General features: G+C 38.6%; 1 protein-coding gene across 7 annotated transcripts in view; it reads right to left on the reverse strand.

Moving 5' to 3' along the window:
• Positions 1–26828, reverse strand: part of Syt14 (synaptotagmin 14) — a 145502-nt gene that overhangs the window by 37936 nt on the left and 80738 nt on the right. For 5 of the 7 annotated variants that reach the window (XM_085844001.1, XM_021173063.3, XM_021173070.3 and 2 more), the window contains 2 exons: positions 6494–6765; positions 3867–4316 (listed from right to left, as the gene is read on the reverse strand). In XM_085844001.1, coding sequence (XP_085700127.1) covers positions 3867–4316; positions 6494–6765 — 722 coding nt within the window. Of the gene's footprint in view, positions 1–1158; positions 2597–3178; positions 4317–6493; positions 6766–26828 lie in introns of those variants that run through there. The other 2 variants (XR_015048656.1, XM_085843979.1) reach the window with 2 other exon arrangements.

A 26828-nucleotide genomic window follows, 5' to 3' on the forward strand; every position in this document is an offset into this window, starting at 1 on the left:
TTTAAACAGCACATTTTAGAAGCTACTTACCTGGCACTTACTCTTCCAGGCACTTACTGTACGGCCTGGCAAAAAAATATTACAATCCATGACAACAGACTAATATATGCACTGTAGGAACCACTTAGTTTGACCCACAGAGAAAACTGTAGTATTGTCTGGGTAGTGTTCTCAACCTTCCTAATGCTGTGACCCTGTAATACAGCTTCCTCATTTCGTGGTGACCCCCAACCATAAAATTATTTTGTTGCTACTTTACAACGAATTTTGCTAATGTTATGAACTGTAATGTAAATATCTGGTCTGTAGGATATCCAATAGGTGACCCTGTGAAAGGATCAATTCAGAAAGCGGTCATGACCCACAGGTTGAGAACCACTGCTCTCTGGCAAATACAACTAATATGGAACTGGGAACAGATGACATTCTCAAAGAAATACAAAACATATTTCTTGATGCCAGCCTTTTTCTTCTAGCTTAACTCAGTTATTATTGTATAGGAGCCTATTCTCCATGGAAAACTACTACTCCCCCAGACAAAATAGTGAAAAAGTATAAAAACTGGAATAATAATGACAGAATATTTCATTTTATAAAAACATATTCCTTCAAACATTGAGTGTTCCTTCTTTTGTTTCCTCTTATAAAGCACTCTCATTTAAAACAACATTTACACAGTGAAGTACAACTCAACTGTAAAGAATAACGAAATTATTTAATTATAAATGCATAAAACTGGGAAAAACCTATACTAAATAAGGTCACCCAAGCTGAGAAAGGCAAACACTGTGTGTTCTCCCTCAAATGTAGATTCAACTTCACATCTTCTGTTTTGTGTATTTAACTTAAGAGCTCAAGTGGAAGCAAGAAACTAGAAAGGAGCCTATGTGGTCCTTTAAGAGGAGGAGATAGTAGATTGTAAGTAATACAAAAGTAGAGAAGCAGAATACTGTAGGTGGAAAGGTTTAAGCAGGGAGGGGCATGGGAGCATAGGGGAAAACAGGAGAGAGAGAGGATGGAACCCCCTGAAAATACATACAAACCCACATGGAAACCTACCATCTCACAATATAATAATAATAATTATTATTATTATTTAATGGGATGATGTGAGATGAAAGGAGAATGGGGACTGGGATTAAAAGATTAAGTGGGGATTGCAGGAGGAGGAAGAGGAGGAGGAAGAAGAGGAAGAAAAGGAAAAAGAGGAAGAGGAGGAGGAGGAGGAAGAGGGAGTAGTGTGTGCATTCAATGGTCTTTCCCAGCACTGGACCTTGTATGCTGCAATTTGGACCTTGCAGGCAAGTAATGCCCATTGATGCAATAGTGACATGAAGGTCTGAATAAGAATAGCCCCATAGGCCCATATATTTGAATGCTTCGGCCATCAGGGAGTAACACTACTTGAGAAGGATTAGTGGGTGTGGCCTTGTTGGAGTAGGTGTGGCCTCGTTGGAGGAAGTCTGTTACTGGGGATGGGATTTGAGGTTTTAAAAGCCCATGAAAGGCCCAGTCTCTCCACTGCCTGAAGATCAGAAGATAGAATTTTCAGCTACTTTTTCAGCACGTTGTCTGCTTGTGTGCCATGTTTCCCATGATGATGATGATGGACTAAATCACTGAAACAGTAGCAAGCCCTAATTAAATTCTTAATCTTGTTAGTGTTGGTAATGGTGTTTCTTCACAGTAACAATGACCAAGACAGGGATAAATAATCACTTTCTGATTGGATTTGAGGCTGTACTGGCTAGTTTTGTGTCAACTTGACACAGCTGGAGTCATCACAGAGAAAGGAGCTTCAGTTGAGGAAATGCCTCCACGAGATCCAACTGTAAGGCATTTCCTCAATTAGTGATCAAGGGGGAAAGGCCCTTGTGGGTGGGACCATCTCTGGGCTGGTAGTCTTGGGTTCTATAAGAGAGCAGGCTGAGCAAGCCAGGGGAATCAAGCCAGTAAAGAATATCCCTCTATGGCTTCTGCATCAGTTCCTGCTTCCTGACCTGCTTGAGTTCCAGTCCTGACTTCCTTGGTGATGAACAGCAGTACGGAAGTGTAAGCCAAATAAACCCTTTCCTCCCCAACTTGCTTCTTGGTCATGATGTTTGAGCAGGAATAGAAACCTTGACTAAGACAGGGGCTTGCTTCACAAGAGAATTTCATGCCTGGAATTTCATACTGTAATCCTGGACAAAATCTCAGGTCTGGGGAGGACAAAGGCCTTTGGTGCTCTCAACCTTGGCTACAGAAGCTTCTCTTTAAAGTGGGTGGTAGTCAAGGGGGAAGCACAACTGGTTGGAGTACTGAGAATGATAGACTTGAGTGCTCAAATTCCAATGGGACATCTGTAGCAATGCCTTTTCATCAAGGCTCAGGCAGCATTGCTGAGGAGGAGGCAGAAGCACTGTAAGAGCTAAAGGATGGGAAGAGTGCTGTGAAGCGTTCCTCCTGGACACAGTGTGACTCTGCATCACACATTCATAGTAGCTGTCATCTCCCGTACAAGATCAAGCCGGGCAAAATTCTGGCAATAGATGGGGCAGATCATCGATCTCCAAGACTCACCCCTTACTGAGGAGCTATTGGCAGTTGATAGTTTCTGGGAGAGAGAGGAAGAATCACTGTTTTTGAGGATGTGGTCAGTAATAGGAGTCCCATGCTCCAGTGGATGGCCCAACATCCCTGCACATACAGGTAACATTAACTGGGATTAGTGGGTTATAAAAGGATGCAGTTGGGGTGGGGAGGAGACAAGGGAAGAATTGGGGGAAATATGATCATATTTTATAGTACACATGTATGAAATCTTCCACAATAAAAAATATTTTAAAAAACATTTCCCCCAAATTTCTTATTCTGAAATACTTAAATTTGTAAATTCTATTAATAAAACTGAACCCCCAAATACATAGTACCCCTACCACCATCTTTTCCTTATAAAGATCCTGCAAGGATCTGTTTAAAGTAACCTGGCTGCACCATGAATGGAAGCCTGCAGGTTCAAACGCCGCCTGGTATGATGCAATGTGCTACAGCCCAGGCCATAGGCTTATACAGCCAAAGCTTAGAAACAACCATGAAATATCAGGCCTCTAACTTAAAATTTAAATGTATTCTAAAATCTGCATATTTACATTATAAAATGTTTCTTATCCAATATGACACAGAAAGAAATATAAGTCATAATTTACACTTACCCAAATCACAGATTTTCTCATACTGAAATAACTTTGTGACATAATGCATCTCCCTGGTTTAAATAAACAACACAGCCATTACTCTCCTGAAATCTGTAATGCCTCGTGGGAATTTTGTTAAAAATATAGAGATAATGTGTGATTATAATATGGAAGAAATTAAAAAACTTGAGGTCATAATTTTTTTAGTGAAAAACACTTTAGTCTTTTCTCAAAAAGGATGTAAAGTGTAACAAGGACTTTTTCTCTATTTTTACTTTTAAAATAATTTTGTGGCAGTTCTAGAAAAATAATTTTGTTTTGGGCAGCAGTACACACTCTATAAAACTGGTTAGAAAGCTCCTTCTGTGTCCTCTGGTTTAACCTGTAAGGAAGAGGGGAACTTCTGTAGTGAGTCTGGACAATGCATAACCAACCATTTAACGCACTTAACAGCAGCAAATGCACAAGGCTTGCATGAGAACTTAGGAGGAAAACAGAAAACACACAAAGGAAACCAGCATCGTCTTGAAGGGCAACTTTGATAGGACAGACGGCCGTAGGTAAATGCCTCTGGTTACTAGGCAAATGATATGCGGTGGAAGCAGTGGAGTTGATCATAGACTCCTTCAGTAGCATGTGTTCATGTGCCATGAACAGAAACTGTATCCAGGTCATTCAGGAGATACTCACAGAAGGATTGTATGAAGGTTCCAGTATCACCGGTAACGACATTTTCCCTTGAAGATTCAACTTTGTTAAATAAAAAATCTTTTCCCCCACAATCTTTTCTTTCTTCATGCGATGGACACCATATAGTCTAAACCTAACTGCATAGTTTCCAATCATCTCGGATTCAACGTGGTTAAATTTGAATGTTTCTGTGAAGACAGGGCATGGTCCTCTCTGGATGCTGGTTTTGGCTCTCTGTTTTTTTATAGGTAGAAGAACAAGGTGTACCTGCCATGAGTTGCCACCTGTCCTGTTATATGTTGGAATGTCTGTGACAGCTGTCACCGTTACCAGGAGCTTCTGTCTTTCAGAGTCATAGTCGAAAGTCACATCCAATGTGCCATATTTAGCTTCTGGCTCTGGATCAAAAGGTTTAGGAAGCTGTGAGGAGGATCCTTGAGCTGACATGTCCTAAGAAAAGCAAATTTAAATGTTTTTAGTTTTTAACTCTATTACTTAATCTAGTATGCAAATAAATGCCAATTTCTTTTAGAATGACATAAAAATAATTTTCATTTGCTATCATGAAGAAAGTGAACTACAGGCAAAAGTTCCCTTACAGGGCAGAGAAACTTAAGTGGTAAAATACTTCACAATGAAGAGATCTTTTGAGTGTAATATTCACTATCACAGTTTTGAGAAAACTGGATGGGTGTCTGTATCAATTAGAGTTTAATGTGCATATTAGTGTCATAGTCTTTGTTCCTGAGGGAGGGGTCTGCAGAGAAAAACAAAGTTAAGTGGGGTAGAAAAATATGGCTCCATTCTCAGGTATGTCTAAGATGCCTTCATCTAAAATAGAATATACACAATCAGACTTTAAAGTCAGTGGAAATAGGAAACTGAATAGAAATGAAAAGGGCTCAAGACAGTGTACATCCAGTCACACTTTATATCATAGATTGTGTTTATCTCAGTTTTCAACTAGAATTCAAAACAATTGTATTCTTCTCACATTAATTGCCAATGACATGGTGAAATATACATTTCAAAATCTGAAGAAAGGCTAAGTCTGCACATGTTAATTATGACATGGTCAGAAACTAAGACCATTTTGCCAGCAATTGTCTCAAATTCCTGCTAGTCAAACCATCTGTGATATCTGGGGAATCTTACCTAGTTACTGACAATTTTAAACCAGGTTTCTGACCTTTCAAGTATTTGACCCTTCAAGTATTTAATAAAATATACATTATTTTCATTTAAAATTTTGGATTATTGTTAGAATGTTCCAAAGCTTTCTTACCTTGGATACACTCACAGAGCACACTACCACCCAGAGCCTCTCTCGGGTATGCTTAATGTACCGCTTAGCGGATAGAGGCACACAGAGCTCCTATGGGGAACACCTAGCTTAACCTTGCAGTGGAAGTGCTTGCCTTCCATTCTCTTTCAACAAGCAGGCACACAGGTAGTGTGTGGGGTCAGTTTCAACTAAAAGGACAAGGACAGTGCTCTAGGGAATGGTAGGTTCCCATAAGGAGCTGGGCCCTGAATGAGGTCATTATGTAAAGCATTTCGTAACTAAAATGTAAGTGAAAGAAACAAGCTTCTGTGTTTTTTCAGTCAACTCTACACTATGTACTAAGCCCTATTTATGTTCCCCTCCTCTTCCTCATCTTCCTTTTTCAAAAGGTTCTTCTTTAATCCAGATACAACAAAAAGATAGGAGTCTCTGACACTGTAAGTCTTATGCAGTCCTTGGTATTATATATGGAAAACAAGAACAAACTTTTATAAGATACTCTTTAAATTGTCTTGCACATATAAGCTATATGTTTGGTGTATATTGTATGTGTTTGCCATAGGCTGTATGTCTTGGCTATATGCTGTATATGTATATTTAATGTTGTATATGTTTGGTGTATGCACATGTATTTGGGGATACACTAACACATATGCAGAGACAGGAAGAGTATTTTAGATGTCTGCTCTGTCAGTCTCTACTTTGTCTCTTTGAGAGATGTCTCCACTGAGCCTGGAGCTTGCAAAATGTAAAACTTGTAAAAGAAAGCAAATCTTACAGTGAATTTCTACATTTGAAGCTTTGGGTTACCTTAGTCTTCATCCTAAGAATCAGACAAATTCTTTTTGGATTACAAAAAGCCTTTTGAAACTACAATCATTTTGTTGCCACTTTTACATTCTTCATTCCAGAAAAGAAACAAAAACAGCCAACTACACTAAAATTAGGAAATTATGGAATTTCACCAGTAAAGCTAACTAGCATTTGTTCCTTTTATACTCTATGAAATGAAAATACAGTAAGATTAATTTGAAAGGGTTGTGGAACACTCAATAATCCCTTAGCAGTAAAAGGTTCAAAATAAAAAGCATGAACTCAATATGAACAAACAGGAAAATAATTCCAGAATGTTCTATATAAAATATTTAAGAAACAACAGTGATCCCTGGCCACCCATCTCTAGGGCAGGTTGTAGAATACAGGCTGTAATAGCATCTGAAGTTTATTAGATAAGGTACGAGAAGCTACAAGGGATGAGACACCGTAAGACTGGCACCATCATGGGAAAGCGCAGACTCTTAACCTCAGAGCTCTCCTTGGCAACCACGGCGCTTCTGCTTACTTCAGGGCTAAGGACTGCTGTGCTGTCACTAGGTACATCATCTTCATATCCTTTATTGTGATAGCTCTCAGCCTCATGACCCGTGCTTCCTTCACTAGGGCACTTGTTGAAAGAACACCTTGGGCTATTGCTGCAGTGGGAAATCTCACACTTGGCATCCCCAATTTCGGAAGGTGTGCATGAGAGGTGAGGAGAACCGCTGTCATCTTGGTAAGGCGGCGGCTGCAGCTCATCCAACGGAGGTGTCCTCCTCATTCTCTGAATGCAGTTTCCTGACAAGGACAAGAGTGTGGTCATCGTTTCTAATCCATTTCAGTCCAAGTAACTATAAACAGCTTTAAAATGTGAAGTAAACACTCAATAGCAAAAACAGTTAAAATGCCTAAATGAGTTTTCTCTTTCCTTAGTCCAGGCACAGACTCTTTCCTTAGCTTTCCACTCTCCTCTCATCCAATAAGATCAGGAAAAATAAACTATATAAAGAAACCTGATCAGAACTGTCTTTTGACTGAGCCTCTCTCCTCAAGCATTCCCAATGCCGTGTGGAATTCATAAGTCCCTTGTAGTTGATGGCCTCTTGAGGGGTCATAAAAGCATGGTGACTAAAACAAATGAACTACATGACTTTCTCAGTTATGGGGATAAATTGTAATCAGCATTCAACTTAGCATTTTTCCACATCTACTTGGTTTTAGAACCATAATAAACCATGTTCAGTCCGTGCCTAAGTCCTGCTCATCCTGGTCCACAGGATGAACCACCACTTCCAGGAGTGATAAGGTAGCTGAATTTTCTCCCTCACTTAAATTGTCTTTTAATTTTTTTGCTTTAATAATAATGCCTCCATCTTCAATTAAGACTAAACATATCAGCCAGGGCTACACAGAGAAACCCTGTCTCGAAAAACCAAAAAAAAAAAAAAAAAAAAAAAAGACTAAACATATCTATGAAAATGGGTAAGGGATTGACATATATTATATGATCTAATAAACATAGTTTAAAAAATGACCGTTTTTCCATTTTCTTTCTAAGAATTTTTTTTGGGGGGGTTACACTTTGAAGACTTTAATCACTTTTAACACCGAGAAGTATTTTCTTTTTTTTTTAATTAAGTATTTTCCTCAATTACATTTCCAATGCTATCCCAAAAGTCCCCCACAAGAAATTAAACCCTCTTAATTCTTATCTACCTTTAAAATAATGGCTATTGAACACTCCAAAACATATTAAGTCTAGATGCTATGCTATATGCATACAATGTCACTAATACACACAAATGAGATAGGAGAGCTAGGAAATTGTATAGGGCTGTAGTTATACTGGTATCGGTTTACAATTTAAGCAGATAAGGTTATGTAGATAGATCCAGAATTCAGTGTTGAATATTAAAGTTAAACAATGCTCCTACAAAAGATAGTTAAAATAAAACTGCTATAGAGGTCAGTTCAAATACTCAATATAGCTCCTCCTTTAAATTGACATAAAAATTAAAGCCTCCATTTAAAAAATACCAAAGTCCTCATTCAAATAAAAAAATAATTATCTCTGAGTCATGAATTTACATAGCTGATCAAAAGTCCCAATTTTAAATAAAGAATCTTACCTAGTGAGGCTAGTACATTAACTTCAAAATGTTATCAAAACAATGCAGTTGAAGCCAAACTAGAGAGGACCTCTAGTAACCACAATCATGTGGCAGCCAAGACAGCATGAGGCAAGTGGCTTTACCCAGCTGCATGGCACAGCCACACAGTGAGCCCTGTCCTCCTAGCACTGCACCAGCTACATCTGCCAATGGGCTCAAGCGGAAGGTTTCAGCCTGGGTGCAGAAATGTTTGGTTTTCCCGATGACAGAAGGGACACTCAAGCAGCATCTCCTTCCTCCTGCTTGAGGTTCAGTAGCCACCTTGTGACCGAGAAGTGACAAGCCTGAGAAAGAGCTCTGAGGAGAAGCAAAACCCAAAACCAACCAACCAAACAAACAAAAAACAATGAAAAAAAAAAAACCACCCAGGAGAGCCCGGGTATCTGAAACATTATCCCAACCATTGATGACGAAGGAAGACAAGTTAAAAACACCAAAGTAAACACCATAGCTTCCTTCTCTGTATATAGCTACAAATACAGCCTCAACAGACACCATGTAACTCATTAAGCAATACTTTCTCATCTTCTAGATATCATACTTCATCTGTCAATGAGTTAAATTAGATAATACCTACAGACCCACTGACATATAGTCAGTCAAGAATTTTGCAGGTTTAAGTGCATATTATAGAATATGTGGGAACTTCAAGAAAACAAAACAAAATCAATAAATTAATCTGAAAATAGAAGGTATAAAATAAAAGCAGAAAAATAAATTTTAAAACATGTATAAAGCATTAACAAAAACAATTCATTAAAAACAGAAATAAAGTTGATACATTGCTAGACAAGAGTAGTTAGAAAAAAAACTGGTAATGTAAGTTATTAATATTAAGAGTGAAAGAGGCCAGGATTTCAGTTCTTGCAGGAATTGAGTGGTGTGTACTGGCATTGACAGATGACCTTATCGAGGACAGTGACAGACAAGACAGCTTAGCGAAAGAAGAGCCCTGACCATGGTGCTTAATTTCAGAAGGAGCTTAGCATCTGTAGGTTAGGTGGTGAGCACCCTCTGAAGTTCATGTTGAGGGCCATCTGTAACTGGGAGGTAAACCAAACAGATGCATGATGCCAGAGGAGAAAGCTGTGTGTGGCTTGATGATCAAAGATCAGATGCTCCCAGGTAAATGTGGCCAGGTCTTTTACTGTTGGATAAAGGAGTTAGAATATGGGAAGGGAAAAAAGCCAGAGCCAACTCTGATGACTTATATATGAACTAAAGAGAAAATACACAGTTACTGTGTTGTAGCTTATGTCAACTTGACACAAATTAGAGCCATTTTGAAAGAGTAAACATTAGTTGAGAAAAATATCCCAATTAGAGTGGTCTGTGGGCCAGCCTGTTGAGCATTCTCTTGGCGTACTGATGTGCGGGGGAACGGCTCACTGTGGTACCACTCCTGCACTGGTGCTCCTGGATGCTATAAGGAAGCAGGGTGAGCAAGCCAGGAAGTAGTATTCCTTCATGGCTTCCACATCAGTTCCTGTGTCCATTTCCTGCCCTGCTTGAGTTCCTGAACTGACTTCTCTAGATTATGGACTACATCATGCAGTTTTAAGATGAAATAAACCCTTTCCTCCTCCAGCTGCTTTTGGTCATGGTATTTTATCACAGCAACAGAAATACTAATTAAGGCATATACTCAGTTAACACAGTATAGATGTACGTACATGTGTGTTTATGCGTATACATACAGCCATGCAATAAACATTCTAAGGCTTCCCAGTGAGGTTTGAGAATGCCAATACCCTAGCATCAGTGAGCCCAGCACTCAGAGGTTGAATCTTATTCTATATTCAATATTACAAACAACCAGAACTGCCCAAAGTAATGGCCAGTTCTAGAACTGTGCTCGGGAAAGTACAAGATGAGTGTAGGAAGGCTGTGGATGTTGAAACACATTCAAAGAGTGGCAAGGACGCAGCAAAAGAACAAAGAGGCAGCATCAGGCGGCTGCCATCAGCCAGCGCCCAGGAACAATAGAGTTTCTGAGCAGACAGTTACAGTAAAGGATTACTGTTTCATCAAAGGAGAGAGGAGACTGTGAGTCCACACAGATGAGAGGATCTTGGAGGAAGAACATGGGTGCATGGCCTCTTCTTTACAGTAAAGAAGATAGTAGCACCTGCATTAGTGACTATTAGGTATGGCTGTGTATCATCTGAGGAAACACTAGAAACACACCTCAGAAAGCAGAATGCCATCACAAAATAACTAACCAGTGATTTAAAATAGGCCCAGAATGACAAAGGAAAACCACACAATCTAATACTAACTACAAAAAAACCCCCAAAAACAACAACAAAAAAAAACCCAACAAAGTAATAACAAAACAAAGCATTTTTAAAAGCTCCCAATAGAAACTGTAGGCTCAGATGGCTTCCACAGTGAACTAACCATTGAAGGAAGACAAAACCCTACCAATCTTCCACAATATATTCCAGATAACATTAAAGGCAGATGATTGCCTAAATTATTTCATTATGTCAGCATAATGTGACACAGACTTAAAAAAAAAACTCTCAAAGAAAAACAAAGTGTTAGCTAATCCATCTTGTAAAGTTACACATAAAATTTGTCAGAACATATGCACTGCAAAGCCAGAGCCACACAGGCAGCACTGTATCAAACCAACTTGGTTAACCTGGTAGGAATGCTGTGTTCCAAATGAATGTAACATTTAAAATTTAACCAATCAAATTTAGTATACAAAAAAAATTAACAGTAAAAACTAGTATGTTAACTGTAATATTAAAAAAAAGGTACTTGGTAAAATTCATTACCCATTCATGATAAAATCTGAAAAATTAAGAAAGTCCCTGTCTCCTACAGATAAGTCCTACAACAAATGTCATATTTGATGGTGAAGGGTTGAAGCCTTTACCTCCGAGCTCAGGAATGACATGAGTATCTGTTACCAGTACTTCAATTCAACAACATACCAGAGGTCCTTTCTAGCCAGTGCAATAAGGCAGGATCAAGAAGGTAAAAAAAAAAAAAAAAAAAAAAAGAATGGAAAGAAATAAAATTGTCAGTAATTTCAGGTAACTATCATGACACAAAACAAAAAACTAGAGAAAGACGGGGGGAAAAGAGGAAGGACTTGTTATACTAAAGTACATTCAACAGTCTCAGCATAGGCGGTTAGTAAGGGCAAAGGCAACTGAATTTCTATACGCACATGCAAAGGACAATTGAGAAGTAAAATCTTAAAGTGATCTCATAATTAGTAATACCAGAAAACATCAAATGTCTAAAAACAAACTATATTGGTGTCATTTTTCCAATCACAGAGTTCATGTGTTCTTTCAACAACTGATGGACTCCAAACTTCAAATTTCTCAGCAGTGGCTATACTCGTTCAGGATCGGTTAGTTAAAACAAGCAAAGCTTCTTTTCTTCAGCAAGGCATCTCAAAAGAGAAACACAGACTTGAGAATTACATGTTTAGTAAATGCTTTCACTAGTTTTGCCACTGCAAAAACTAATAGATTTGAAAAGCATTGCAAAAAATTAAAATAAAAAAGGAAAGAACCATGGCAGATTATCATAACCTTAATTAGACGATGATTTCAACTGCAGTTGCCACTCCAGATGGAAGCTCCTTCTTGAGCAAATTAAGACAGCCCTGGCATTTGATATGCTGCACTAGCTAGCAAGTGCTTTTCTTTCAAAACAACACAGGGATAACAAAAATTAACAGGTTGTTCCACTTGGCAACACCAGAAATACCTCTACTGTCCTGCTTCAGGAAGAATATTCTTGCTCCATGCCACCCTGCACTCCACAGAGAATCTGAATGCATGAACACCTCACACTCATCTCTGTATATGACAGCAAAGAAGTAGAAAAGAGGAGCAGAGGAGCCAAGGGATGGTGTGCCTTTAACACCTGCATTTGGCAGAACTTAGTACCAAAACTTATGAAACAATGTGCTGAAAAGTTCACAAGGTCAAAGAGATGCAATGGAGTGTTCCTCTCACAGTCAGAGAGGATTTGCTGAACCCTGTCTGTGTTTTCAGGAGGTACACAAGCTTCATGTTACCTTCCATTTTGATAACGGATTGTTATATATTTGGACGTACAACTCTGGCATAGTCATAAAGGAAACTAAGAAGCTGCTAGCTTGGAATAGTGTCCAAAGCAGGACACATCCGCCTTGATGTCTGAGAGGAGAGTGCAGTAAGTCTATATTTGACCTTCGTAACCTAGACGACCAGTAGGTTACAGCGCAGCAAGTATCACTGGAGAACCCTGACAGTAGAACCGCAGTGAAAGACTAGGGTTTAAAATTATCTTTTCACTTTTTGCACCTTTGAATGAATTTTACTAGAATATACTTTGGATTATTTTTGTACGGTCTTAAACCTCTTAATTCCTTGTTTAGCTTATTTTCTTGATGGTCTGAAATAATCCCTGACTCAAACCATCCTCCACACACAAAAAAGCTAATAATCAGACATGTTGGCATAGCCTTTAATCCCAGCACTCAGTAGGCAGAGACAGGTGGGTTTCCATGAGTCTAAGGGCAGCCTGATCTATAAAATGAGTTCCAGGCCAGCCGCGGCTACAAAGTGTGACTTTATCTTAGAAAAGAAGAAAGGAGAAAAGAGGAAGGAGAAGCAAGGGAGGAAGAAGAGAAAGGAGAAAGAGGAAGAAGGGGAGGAGGAAGAAAAGGAGCAGAAGCAGCAGTGGTGGCAGCAACAGCTAATTCTCCTTACTCAACACATGTTCTCTTTGAATGGGGAAAACAATTCAACTTGCTGCCTAATCTCTGAACCAGTACAAGCCGCCCTTGCCTTCAGCAAGCAGAGTGGGGAGCGCTTCCTTTGCTGAGGAAGAATTAGTATCAGACAGAGACAAAGAAGGCAGCACCGTGACTGAGTGTGTAGTACAGAGCTGATAGCATGTGCTCACTCAGGTGTGAGGTGGGTGTGGCAGCTGATCTTGTCACTAAGAGCAGGTGCAATGGGTGCTGGAATGACACTTTTTTGCACTCACAGCCCTAGCAGGAATAACTGTGACTTTCCAGCTGAGGGTAAGAAAACAACACATGGTAATGATATATATGCCAACACTAATAGAGGTAGAATGTTCTAGTATTATAGCCCTTTTCAGAGGTGACCCTGAAAGATAAGAGAAATTAAATCTTAATGATATATTCTGCAACCATCCATTTGATTTTCAACTTCAACCAGAGTAAGAATGGTTTTCATTTCTTGAGTATATGTTATGGATCTGGCTGACTATAAGGACTAGGAGGAGTTTAGGGTTAAGGCTAGTCTAGAGAATAGTATCTCCTGGAATGGCTTTAGGGCCTGAAAATATTTACATGCTCAACAACCCACACCACAAGTGTGAAGCAAATAGGAAGACTTCTAAAATTTGACCCATATAGAGCAAGGTGAATAGAAAGTTTCTAAATTGTATAACACCTACGTTTCCTCTATTTCTCTGCTTTGGTTTTTAATGGATAGGTGTTTTAGTGTTCAATATTCTACTGATCCAGAAATAGCATCTAAGGATTTCAACAACAGAGTTCAACATGACCATTCTTCCACTCCAATACATAACCTGGCCATATGATCCTCAGGCACAAGCATCTCTTGGGGATCATTATCATGTACTCCTCAGGGTCTAATCTTGATTCAGCATCAGGATTACAGAGTTCATTATGATTGTTTGCTGTGTGCCATAAAAGCACTTTGAAGAAGGCATTCAGTGACCAAGTGCGGGGTAATACATTTGGCTAGTTCACCATGTCCACAGGCTAAGGCCACATATTCATTTCATTCTATGCCATATTAGGAAACATGTCCTCAATTATATGCCTAGAAGATGTCTCATCTTACTAAAGTTCTACAGGCCGAATACACGGTTTTCATTCTACAGTACTAAAGCTCTGTAGAGCTAGTTTTTAATTGTCAGATATCTATACATGACATTCAGGACAACATCCTAAGTATTTTTAAGTGTGCTCTAAACAAGCCGTCGCCATCCAGCTCCACCCCAGCTCTTCACCTCAGCTCTCCAGGACTTAAGACAACTCGGCACAATCACAGCAAAACACCAGTGGATCCTCCCCTCACCCAATACCCTTAACCATCTCTTCCTCTCCCACAGATAATTTTAGATACTATCCTTCAAGAATCATCTTGGCTTTTATTTCTGGAAAATCCAACAGACCATCTTCTCCAGTGCACAGTGCATACACACGGAGTGTCCATAAGAGCTTCATCCACAGCCCCACTTCCGTGTTATCATCTGCACACACTGCAGGAGTTGCTCACGTTAACTACGAATGCCTGTGCCAGCAAATGCTCTCGTGTCTACCTGACAGCTACTAGACAGATACTAGACAGCTACTAGTGCCTACTAGACAGCTGAGAACACAACCACTAAGGTGCTTTGCTCAACACAAGACAAGATGGTTGTGGTAACTTACTTCTTACAGGACTGGATGGGCAATAAGGTCTCTGGGTCCAAGATCATGAACTTGCACTGGTTTTGTTTGTTTTAAGATTATGATACAGAATCAGTGGGAGCGAGGAGGAAGAACTAGGGAGAAAACTGGAAAGGAGAATTAGGAAAAAAGAAAAAGAAAGTTTAAGAACTCTTCTACTTATAACATATTGGAACAATATACTGATGTGGTAGAAATAAAAAGAAAATCATCATTTAAAACATTTCCTTACAAAAATAAATGTGAAAAATATAGCAAGATTAGTTAAACCAGGGCTTTGGATGTAGCTCAGAGTTGAGCAGATGCCCAGCTCACACCAGAACCTGGGCTTGAGATAGAACCAAAGGAAATATGGTACTTGAAAGGACCCATTGGATAATATAAATCTGAAAAAGCGCCTGAGGAGTTTCCTCAGGAAATACTAAAGGTATACTGTTCAGAGATGACCTAGGTAAGCAAACACTTCTGCTAAAATCACTCCTTCGTTCATTCGTCCTGTGCTACAGGGGACTTGAACCCAGGGCCTCATGAACACCATGCAAGGATTTGGCAATCAGCTCAGCCCTTGGTTCCAATTTAATTCTAAATATACAGAGCAGATATTTCAAACATATTGCCATAAAATTCATGGAATCATTGTAAACATACAACACTTCTGAAGTCAAAATAGAGAGGTCTTTGTTATTCCTCAGAAATCTTCACAAAAGTTAAGCTAAAAGAAAAAAAAAATCTTTTGAGTTAAAACTCTCGGCTGCGCTGAAGAGACAGCCTAGCCAGTAAAGAAAGTGATTTCTGTACAAGCATAGGATCTGAGTTTGACTTTTACAATTCACATTGAAAGGTCAGGCATGGTGATGCATGTCTGTAGCCCCTGAGTTGAACAAACAGAAACTGGAGGAGACCCCTGAGCTCTTTGTTGATCAACCAAATTGATAATGTCTGGTAAGAAACCTTGTCTCAAAAAGCAAAGTAGATTGCACCTAAGGCTTCCACATGCACACAGTCATACTCATACATGCACCTGCCCTCATACAAACCAACACATGCATACACGTCCAAGGTAAAACTAAAAAGTACATTTTGACATCTTCAAATAACACAAACACAACTCAGTATCAATAGTGGTATCATTTTTTTTCATTTTATTCAACTACAATGAAACTGACAAATTCTTCCTTGAATTTAAGGGAGGATTGTTGGAAAATTATAATTGTGATTTCACTCAGTTTTATCAATTATATTAATATATATGCTTATCACTTAGCTTCATGTTCAAAACTCAAATTTATCCTGCATAATATATAAACATATAATAAATAATTAACAACATCAAGGAATTTCTACTTTTGTCAAAGAAGAAGAAAATGATATTGGATTCACCTTCCAGCTATATCAATCGTAAAACTGGATTAAATGGGGGCTTTAAAGATGGCTCAGTGGTTGTTGGACATTTGATCACTCTGTGAACCACAGGATTGTGGTATTTACTGAAAAAAAGTTTCCAGTTGTGTAGTGACTCAGCCTTAGCACACACATTTAATCTCTCTGGCTAGAATATAGACATGACCTTTAAACCCAAACAATGCTTGTAGAAGGAACCACCCACATTTGAAAGTGATGTCTAATTGAGTGACAAACTGACGAATCAGAGAAAGATTTGAGAGAATAGACTATGCCCAACTCTCACAAGAACACAGAGAAAAGAGGGCTACTTAAGAGAGAGCAGCACAGAGGGAAAAAAAGAGGGATGGGTACAGTTTTACCAGGAGAGTATTACAGAGACAGGTTGCAAAGAGAAACTAAGGTAGACACACGTATAGACAGAACAAGCCAGATAATGAGAAGGAGTCAGAAGATTAGAACATATCACCAAAGTTAGTATGAGGCTAAGCAGAACAATTCAGTCAGAGGCAGGGAGAGAAGACAGACTGAATCAGTCAGCTTAGAGAGGAGGTTGAGTCAGAACAGCTGAGTTGAACCAGTCAGCTAGAGTTCAGAAAGAGCGACAAATGGTGAGCTTATTCAGCAGCACATCTCAGAGACTGAAGACATTCTAGGCCTAGATTATATTGTATGGAGGCTAGAAGCTTCCAGGACTAGGCCTGGGTTAGCAGACAGAAGCAGTAAGTCTCAAAATGACAATTACTACAGGCAAATAAAAGATACTTTAACACTCAGTGGTTAAAAGGACTGGTTGCAGAGGACCCAGGTTTAAGTTTCAGCATCCACATGGCTGCACAGAACTATCTGTAACTCCATTTTCAGATGATCTGATGTTGTCTCCTGACCTCTGCAGGCACCAGGTATGCTGGGTGGTGCACAGATATATACGTTGGCAAAAACATCCATATATGTAAAATAAGGATTAAAATACAAAACTGGACAAAATATAGAAAACAAATATTTTTAAAGTAAGAAACAGGACCCAAGCTGGGAATAGGACAGCTTTGCTATGGACATCCTAATACCTAGAATCTGAGAAGGCAACAGTATTGCTGTGCTCAGGAGGTGGGGAGCTCTGGGACAGAGAGGGGATGAAGCTGATGAGCAGTAAACTCAAGGGGACCCTAGCAGACTGTGAAGAGGACCAGGAGTCCCCACCCTACCACACATAGTACATAAAGCAATGCCAAAGGCTCACCAGAAGGCAGGTGTTTCTACACAGCAGACTTCAGAGTTCCTTTCAGTGACTGCTAGCTAAGCATGGCAATGAGTTAGCTCCTCTACTTCTAAAATATATGTGCTGACTACTTTGTTGTTAATTTGATAAAAGCTAAAGTCATCCCAGAAAGAAAACTTCCGTTGAAAGAAATGCCTTCATAAAAATGGCCAATAGGCAAGTCTGTAGGGGATTTTCTTTATTGATGATTGGATATGGGAGCTCTCTGTGGGTAGTGCTACCCCTGGACAGGCAGCCCTGGATGGTATGAAAAAATCAGGCTGAATAAGTCATGGAGAACAAGCCAGTAAGAAGTACTTCTTCATGGCCTGTTTCAGAGCCTGTCTCCAGGTTTTTGCTCTGAGTTCCTGCCCTGACTTCAGTGACAGTGTGGCCGGAGAGTTGTAAGCTACAATGAACCCCTTCCTTCCCAAGTTGTTTTTGGTCATGATGTTTTACCACAGTGACAGACACCCCAACCAAAACAATACGCTCTACTGACTTATGGGAAATAAAATACAGCTCCTTCAGTGAGTTTTAGTAAATGCCTGCAATTGGGCAATCACGACCACATTTGAGATAAAAAACAAAACAAAAGTCTATCTCCCTGACTGCTCCTGTTCATTCCTTTGTCTCCAATGAATCCAGCCCCAGGGCAACTTTTGATTTTTTTTTTCAATATTTCCATTCCTTTTCTAGAATGCCACAGAATCAGAACCACTCAGAATAGCTGTATCTGACTTTTTTCCCTTTCATAAATGCTGCCTCTGCTATTTTACATTGTTGCATTTATGTAGAGTTTATATATTTTAATTGATTAGAGGAAGCCCACAGTTTAAATACTTCCCAAGTGGTTGTACCACTCTGGCTTCAAACCAGCCGCATGTGAAGGGGCCACCCATTTCCTTTCTTCTTTAACACTGACACTGGCAGTATGTTAAGTTTTTTCCCTCCAGCTTGTTGTGTGAAGGAACCTCAGTGTTTTGACTGTACACTTCCCTGGGTGACTAATGGTTTGAGCATCTTCCCTGTGTTAATTGTCCATTCATAAATTTTCTCTGGTGATGCACCTGTCCAAACCCTGCACATCTTAGAGACAAATTGATGACTTCTCATTATTGATTCGGAAGAAATCCTTATGAAAACCTTACACTATATCCCTACTATGTAACCTAGGCTAGGCTGACATCCTAGGAGTCCCCCTGCCTCCAGTACTAATTCACATGCATCTGAACACCACCATACCATCCTTTTCAGAGAGTTATAGCTCCCAGAAACAGACGTGTAGTTTCATACCTCACTGATACCATACACAGTATTTGCTACAATTACACTTTTGTTTTTACTGCTCCAGTCCTGACATAGGCTTTCTGGTCTATTAACAATTCCTTCCTTTGTGTCAATATTTTGTACCTAATTCCCTAGTACTTAGCACACTGTGTAATTATTCTTAGGAACAATTTTCCCAAAAGACAAAAAAAGAAACCCCAAAAAACTAAGCAATTTTCCAAATCTTAGGTATCAGTTCACACTCACAGTGTCTGTAATAATGAGTACAAAAGCAGGTTGACATGGTGTGTGTAAACTAGAATCTCTTATTACTGATAAGAACGCCTGAGAAATGACATGACTTGTCAATATTTTAAAGACACTTTGATGGCCAATCAATTTCATATTTATGATCTATGGAAACATGTACCTACATAATGTTCTGTATACACATATTCTAGCAGCTTATTTAAGGCTACCAAAAAGTAGAAGGATGCTAAGTGTCTGTCAGATGATGAGATAATAACAGAAAGCAGGCATCTTTATAACAGAAGCCCACTTAGCCATACAGAGAAAAGAGGCGAGAGCCAGCACACAGAAAAGGTCACAAGAAACTGCTTACTGTGTTTTCCATCTATATGAAAGGTGAAGAAGAGGGACACATATCAGTGTGAGTAATGGTACTGGTATCAAACACAGTAGTTGCTAGAACTGTACTTTTGTTTGAATGAATATTAGTGGTGAGTGCTAAGAATGCCCTAACAATTGTACCATTCTCTGAAAATATTAAATGAGTGAATCGCATGACATGAGAATTTTGTATCTCAAAAATCTCTTAAGTACACACACATACATACACTATCAGGGTTTGAGGAGGGAAAACTATGTAATATTCTCACAATACAGAGTCTCAATAGATAAATTATCAAACACGCGATAGTTTCAGGCAATATAAAGTAAGACAGAATCTTTCTACCAAGGAGCTTAAAATTTGTTTAACCAAGGGAAAGACCCAGCTTGAAGGAAATTATATAAAATGCAACACTACACAGTATTGAAAAATGATTCCATCATTTTTCTTACATACAGATTCAAATCCCATAAGACCATCAAAGACAAACTTTGGATACCATAAGTCTATATAAAGGAGGCACCAAGGAGAGTACTGATTCCTGGAGGGTAATTTCTTCTGATAGATTTTCTAGAACTTAGACAAGAGTCACCCATGAGCAACCTAAGACAAATGTTTAAAACTGTTGGATAAACTGTAGCATACACTTTATCCAACATTAGTAAGCAATACAAGATCAAAGAGAGACAATGTAAAAGTTGGCAAAGAGATGTCAACCATATGTGCACACCATGGCACACACGTTAAGGTCAAACAGCTTTGGGAGTCAGTTCTCTCCTTCAGCTTTGGGTTCTGGGGATTGGAAGGCTTGTCAGGCTTACTTGGCCAGCACTTCTATTTACTAAGCCATTTTGCTGGACCTATCAGAGCACCGTGCAGCTTTCACTGTGGCTCTACCTCATCATAACCCAAGATTATCATTAAAGGTTCATGGCAAATCACAAAGATTTCTATTTAACAATAATAATCATGAGAATATGAATAACAATTATTATTATTATTATTTACTGCTATTATTATTCTCAGGCTTAAGGAATGAATTCTAATACCTTTGAGGCATACAAATAAATGGAAGATAAAAGAATTAATAAAATAATATCATTAAATTATATCTATTACTCTTACCATGCATTTTTTACTGAAACAAAGGTATATTTTTCACCTCTAAGTTCCAAATAAAAGACAATTAATACTTTGCTTTAATAAAATTCAATTTTTACTTGATCATAAAATAAATCATAAAATAAAAATCTGGCAAATGACTGAATATGCAAGTTCACATTGTAACTGATATAAAACATACCAAAGACTAAATATAGAATCATCTTAAGCCCTACTGAGCATGTGTTTGGGTGAATCTGTGTTCAAAGACAGAATATTTTTTTTGCTATAAATAAATTGTTTATAAAATTTTATGCTTGTTATTACATAAAATGAAAAATAATGTTCTTAGGAAAAAAGCATGACTGTCCTGCCCTGTGAAATACACTTAGGTTTTATGCTGGATGAAATCAGCAGTGTGACCTGTTGGAGGGTATACACTAATAAAGACAAAAACGAGAGCAACAAACTAGCTCCTGCTCACTATAGTCACGAATGATGCGATTTCAATACTGCATCGGATGAAACAATGAAGTTCCATTTAGGTTTTATATGAAAAGACTTCAGACATTCTGAGGATTCTTTTTTCTTCATTTTTATAATACCAAGTAAGCAGACATCTCAGAAATAGATGTTGAAACAGTAGCAATTTAGGGTTATGAAGCAGCTAAGTGCCTCACAATGTTGATGTAATACAGCAATTATAGATCTTTGATATTCAGCAAAAGGCTTTGTTTCCTTGTTATTCATAAAAAAACTACACAATAAGAATATCTCTGTATTTTCAAAGAAAAGGGCTCAAATTTTATAAGGTCTTTGCATTAATGTTTGACCATTGAACTCAGCATTGAAATCTATTATTTTATAACTAAAAATAAAATGAAGAACTAGGAGGGGAAAGGTTGGAAAATGTTAGAATTTTGATTAGCAATCACAGCTGCACCAGAATTAGTTTCTATAGCAACAGGAAGAAATAATGTGTTGAACTGCAATGCAACACAAGATGATTCTTTATAGATTGCAACTCAAAAGAAAATCTTTGAAGAATTCTGTCTTAAAAGAGTTATTAATCTTTTATCCACCATAATTTTCTAAAAGAAAATAATCATTCCTGTCTACTTTTCCTAAATTATTTTAACTCATTCAAATTTAATATGCCCCAAAACTGATTGAAAATGTAATATACCTCAACAGTTAATAATTTGGGCAACTGTCTCATTTGCATTTAAAATAAAACCACATGCAACCATTGCTAGACCCCTAAGATGGTGTTTTATTTCCTTGACAGTTCAGTCCCTGCCAGGAAAGGCTAAAGGGTACTCCTCTGAATAAATGATGGTTCTGTGGTGACATTGGAATGACAAGCAAACCCTGCACTTTCATCAGTAAGAGGCTAGGCCTCCCTTCCATCAGTGGGCACCCTCATGTCCACAGTGTGATTAAGACAGGGCCCGCTGTGAGCACTCCCTGTTCCTCTCCTCTCCATCTTCTGAGCTCAAAAGTGTCTGTTCCTAACAGTGTTATCTCATAGCACCTCCTCTACTTCTACCCAGCTTTGGCAACTAATTAAAAGTGTATGCTTGAACCCTTCATGTCCTTTGCCCTTTTAATGAGACCCTTTACCATGGCTCCAGCCTCTAAGTTCCAGAGCAGCTTGGGAGTTACTACGGAAACCAGTGACAAGCATTCTCCCCAGCTGCTTTCTGTGTCTCATCAGACATAAGAAAACTGATGTGGCACCAATCAAGTCATCCAGACACTACAAATTTTTAATTCTCTTTTTTTTTTTTTTTTTTTTTTTTATTTATTATATGTAAGTACACTGCAGCTGTCTTCAGACACTCCAGAAGAGGGCGCCAGATCTCGTTACGGATGGTTGTGAGCCACCATGTGGTTGCTGGGATTTGAACTCTGGACCTTCGGAAGAGCAGTCGGGTGCTCTTACCCACTGAGCCATCTCACCAGCCCCCTTTAATTCTCTTGCTATTTATGCTTTAAAATAATATATTATGTACATCTTTTAAATTAACCAAATCATCAAGCAAGTAATATTATTATTTTTTAAAAGATCAGAGTAGAAAATATGGGCTGTTATTATTAAGGCTTTATTTAGAATAAAATCTGAGATTCGATAAATTTCAGAAGTAAAAACTTCTACCTCTATTAAAGTTAACATCCCATAGGTACAGTCATGTGGCTGGGTCACATCATAAGACAGCTACATGTATGAATGGACACAGTTGGCTACATGTATGAATGGACACAGTTGGCTACATGTATGAATGGACACAGTTGGCTACATGTATGAATGGACACAGTTGGCTCAGGGCTAGGAACTAACTTGTAACAAAACATATCACTGCAAAACAGAATAAATGTTTTGTGTGTTATTAGGCAAAATTGTCAGTTAAAAACTTTTTGGTCTATGTCAGAAATAATCTCATTCCATCTTCTACTTCCCTCTTTAGCAAGCTAACAATAAAATATTTCTATTTAAAACCTCATAATACCCAGAGAGCTGAAGGGGAATGAAACCCCATAGAAGGAACATCAATATGAACTAACCAGTACCCTCAAAGCTCCTTGGAACTATACCACCAATCAAAGAAAACACATGGTGGAACTTGTGGCTCGAGCTATATATGTAGCAAAGGATGGCCTAGTCGGTCATCAATGGGAGGAGAGGCCCTTGGTCCTGTGAGGGCTCTATGCCTCAGTATAGGGGAATGCCAGGACCAGGAATGGGAGTGGGTGGGTTGAGGAGCAGGGGGTGGGTGGGGGGATTTTCAGAAGGGAAACTAGGAAAGGGGATAACATTTGAAATGTAAATAAAGAAAATATCTAATAAAAAAGAAGAAAAAAAATTAAAAAAAATAATTGGTATTAAATTTGGCTTGTACATTTTTTTGTTTGCATTTTCTTTTTTTGTCTGAAAGTCTTTTTAAAATGTCAACATGACAGCATAGAAGGTAAGGCAAAATATCCTAAATTTATTTTTGAAGACAAATGAACACATATTTTCTTAAATTTACCATAGTTTAAGCTCTCATGTGACTAAAGAACTTACAATTGCAACACAGCAAAAACAAACAGAAATACCTAAGAATACACAAAGCCAAGGGTTAGGTGGGAACAGTGGCTAAGGTAAAGTGCTGTCTTGCTATAAAAGCATGAGGACCCAAGTTCAGATCCTTAGCATCCATGTAAAAATGTCAAGTGCAGCAACCCTGTGCTGGGGAGGCTGCGACAGGAGGATCCCTGGGCTTCCGGACCAGCCAGTCTCACCCAATCTGTAAGTTCCAGGTTCAGGGTGAGACCTTATCTCAAATAATAAGGTAATGAGCGATTGAGGAAGGCATCCATACTGATTTCTGTCTCAACACACACACACGCACACGCACACGCACATGCACACGCACACACATCCAAGTCCCTTCTACATACACACACTGAAACATATACAGACTCATGTACACAGAAAAAATACAAAGTTTCAGTTTGACACTATATATTCCACAGAGGTGCCAAGCCCCCTCTTAATGCCTTAGATTTCCCCCTGACACACACACAGAGCATCTTCATTGAGAGATCTATCAAATTACTGAAAAGAAACCGTAAGAATAATGGTATCAGACTACCCAACCTGAATGAGAATTACTTGAGCCAAAAATAATGTTATCTCCTAATAAGTACAAGTAATGTTTAATTACTTTTTCTCTATTTCAGAAAATTGTATAGAGAAAGTCTGGAAAAATACATAAATCCAAGTTTCCTTACTGAATTGACAAGCAGAGAAGACTAAGCCACATACACAAAGCAGGTACTAGGAAGAGTGCTTGGGGAGTCAGAGAAGGGGTCTGTGCTAACCAGCCCCACATGACTTCAGTGGCCCAAGTGTGTCCCACTGAATAGTATGATCTACTTAAACTGAAATTTGACTGTTCCCCGTCTTTTCCTCCCATTGCTTCTTAAAACAGGCATTTACCTTTACATTAGACATTACACAAGTCACTCAAACTCTGCTTCAGCAGAGTACCCATTTGTAAAGACTTTAGTGGGGAGATAAAAACCAATAACAAACACAGGAACCTACCATCAGTGTGTGTTTATGCATCCTGGGCCCATCCGTGTTTATAAGATGAAGACAAAAGGCAAATTTCAATTTTAACTATCATGGACTCCTAACATTAAGCAGGTCTATAGCCTTCTCTAAGAACATTGCCAACTGAGACCAAGAGTTCAAATACATGGAGCACATTTCCCATCCAATCCACGATGCACACACACTCAGCTCAGTGTGGGCTTGCTTGAACCTTCAAGTGCAGCCCTGGTAGATCAGTGAGGCACTTCTCAGTGATACACTCTGAAGTGTATCTGCTGTGCACAGCGTGTAGTTGATCATGCTAGTTTGTTATTTAGACGATGCTATTATACCCTTTGGGTATTACTCTTATTCTCAATGCTATTGGATAGATGTCTTGTTTTGAACCTTTTATTTTCTGTTTTCAGGTACACAATGGATGCATTGCGGGTTCCGATCCAGGCCACTGCAGAAAATCACATTAGACTAAATAGCAACAACAAGAAAACAGGAATGACTATACCAGTATCAGAAAAAAATGGATTTAAAAACTTAGCTGCATATATGAACAGACAACTAAGGAGTTAATAGTGCTTGCTGCTCTAGGTAGCTCACAACCACCTGTAACTCCAGCTTTGGGGGATCTGATACCCATCTGTGGTCTGCATAGCTACTCACACAGATATATATATATATACAAAATATATACATATATATATATAATTTTTAAAATGAACTATGCATAACAAGGGGACTTGTCGAATGTGAAGGGTCAGTCCATCTGAATGATGTGACCTTCATAAACACATGTGCACCTAGTGTCATAAAGAAAAACTGTCAATTGAGGAACCAGTCTTCTAGGAAGACACCAGAAGACCTGAAAGCAAGAATTCCAAAAGTTCCATAGCAACACAGCAGCATCAGCCACAAAATTAAATGGCAGAAATCACCTGAATGTTTGTCAACCGATGAACAAAGTGCAATATTGCATAGAATGGATCCATATCACAAAAAGTAAAATTATGACATATGACAAAAAAAATCAATGACTTAAAGCATATCTAAAAACTAAGGCACACGAGGTAGGTTAGTACCTAGGGGGACATCTCCCTTCTCAGAGGTGAAGGGGAGGGGAGAGAAAAGAGGGGGTAAGGGGCTGTGTGAGGGAGGTACTGGGAGAATGGAAATGCTACAATCAGGATGTAAAGTGAATAAATAAACAAATAAATAAATAAACTAATTAATGGGAAAAATTATGGCAGAACTAGGAAGAAATTAAAAATCTAAATGACCAAATAACATCTTGTGTTCATGGATTAAAAGGTGTTACTACTGTTAAAATGGCTGTATTCCTCCAAGCCAATGTACTGGATCAACATAAATGCCACAGTAATTTAACATGAATTCTTTGGAAAAATTGTCAAGCTGACCCTAAAAGCGACATGTTATTTTTTTGTTTAAACAACCAGCATAGCCCAAACAAACATGAAAATGAAGACAAAAGTAGAAAGACTCAATTTCACAAAGAAGGGCAGACATTTAGATCAAGCAAAGTCCAGAAAAAGACTATGTATATGGCTAATTTGGCTGACAGGGGAGCCATGACACACAGTGAGGAAACAACAATCACTAATCATGGAGCTGGAGCCTTAGTGACCTAACACCACATGTGGAAATTAACTCACAAAGAAAGCACAGGGAAAGCTTCACTCCCTTAGTTAAGTGTTGAGGCATGTACAGGCAACAGAAGGAGAAGGAGATAGAGATAGCTGTAGGCATCAGACCAAATAAATAAATAAATAAATAAATAAATAATAAATAGATAAAGAAAGAAAGTATCAAATAACTAAAAAAGAACCCAACTAAAAAATGTATAAAGGACCTAAACATTTTTCAAAGGATATACAGATGTGTCCAATAAGCACATGAAAAGATATTTACAAGTATCAATCATTAGGAAAAACCACCCAAACCAGAAAGATGCTACTTCACACTAACACAATGGTCACTAAAAAAAAACACAGTGTCACAAAATAGAAAGCAGTGAGCCATACAGAATATGTGGCCCCCATGCACTGCTAGTGGGAATGGAAAGCTGTTCAACTAATGTAGAAAGTTCTATAAAATGTTAAATACAGACTCACCAAATGGCCAGCCCAGCTAAGCCATCCCTTAGGAGAAAGCAGAAATTTAACCAGATCTTTGTACTGTAATGTCCACAGCTCATGACAGCCAGATGGGAAACACAACTCAAGTGGAGGAATGTATAAGCAAAATGTGGGATGTACTATTATCAACTACGAACTCTAGTCGACTATTATCTAGGCATAGAAAGAAATAAAGCGCCAACACGTGCCACAACACGGGTAAACTCTGAAGACATTGTGTTAAATGAGATTAAAGATACAATAGGACACATATTGAATGATCCCACTTCTATGCACTCTTTAGTCTATGTAAAGTTGAGACAGAAAGTAGCAAGT

Source organism: Mus caroli, unplaced genomic scaffold (genome assembly GCF_978045245.1).
Source record: "Mus caroli unplaced genomic scaffold, Mus_caroli_1 scaffold_1, whole genome shotgun sequence".
Taxonomy (NCBI): domain Eukaryota; kingdom Metazoa; phylum Chordata; class Mammalia; order Rodentia; family Muridae; genus Mus; species Mus caroli.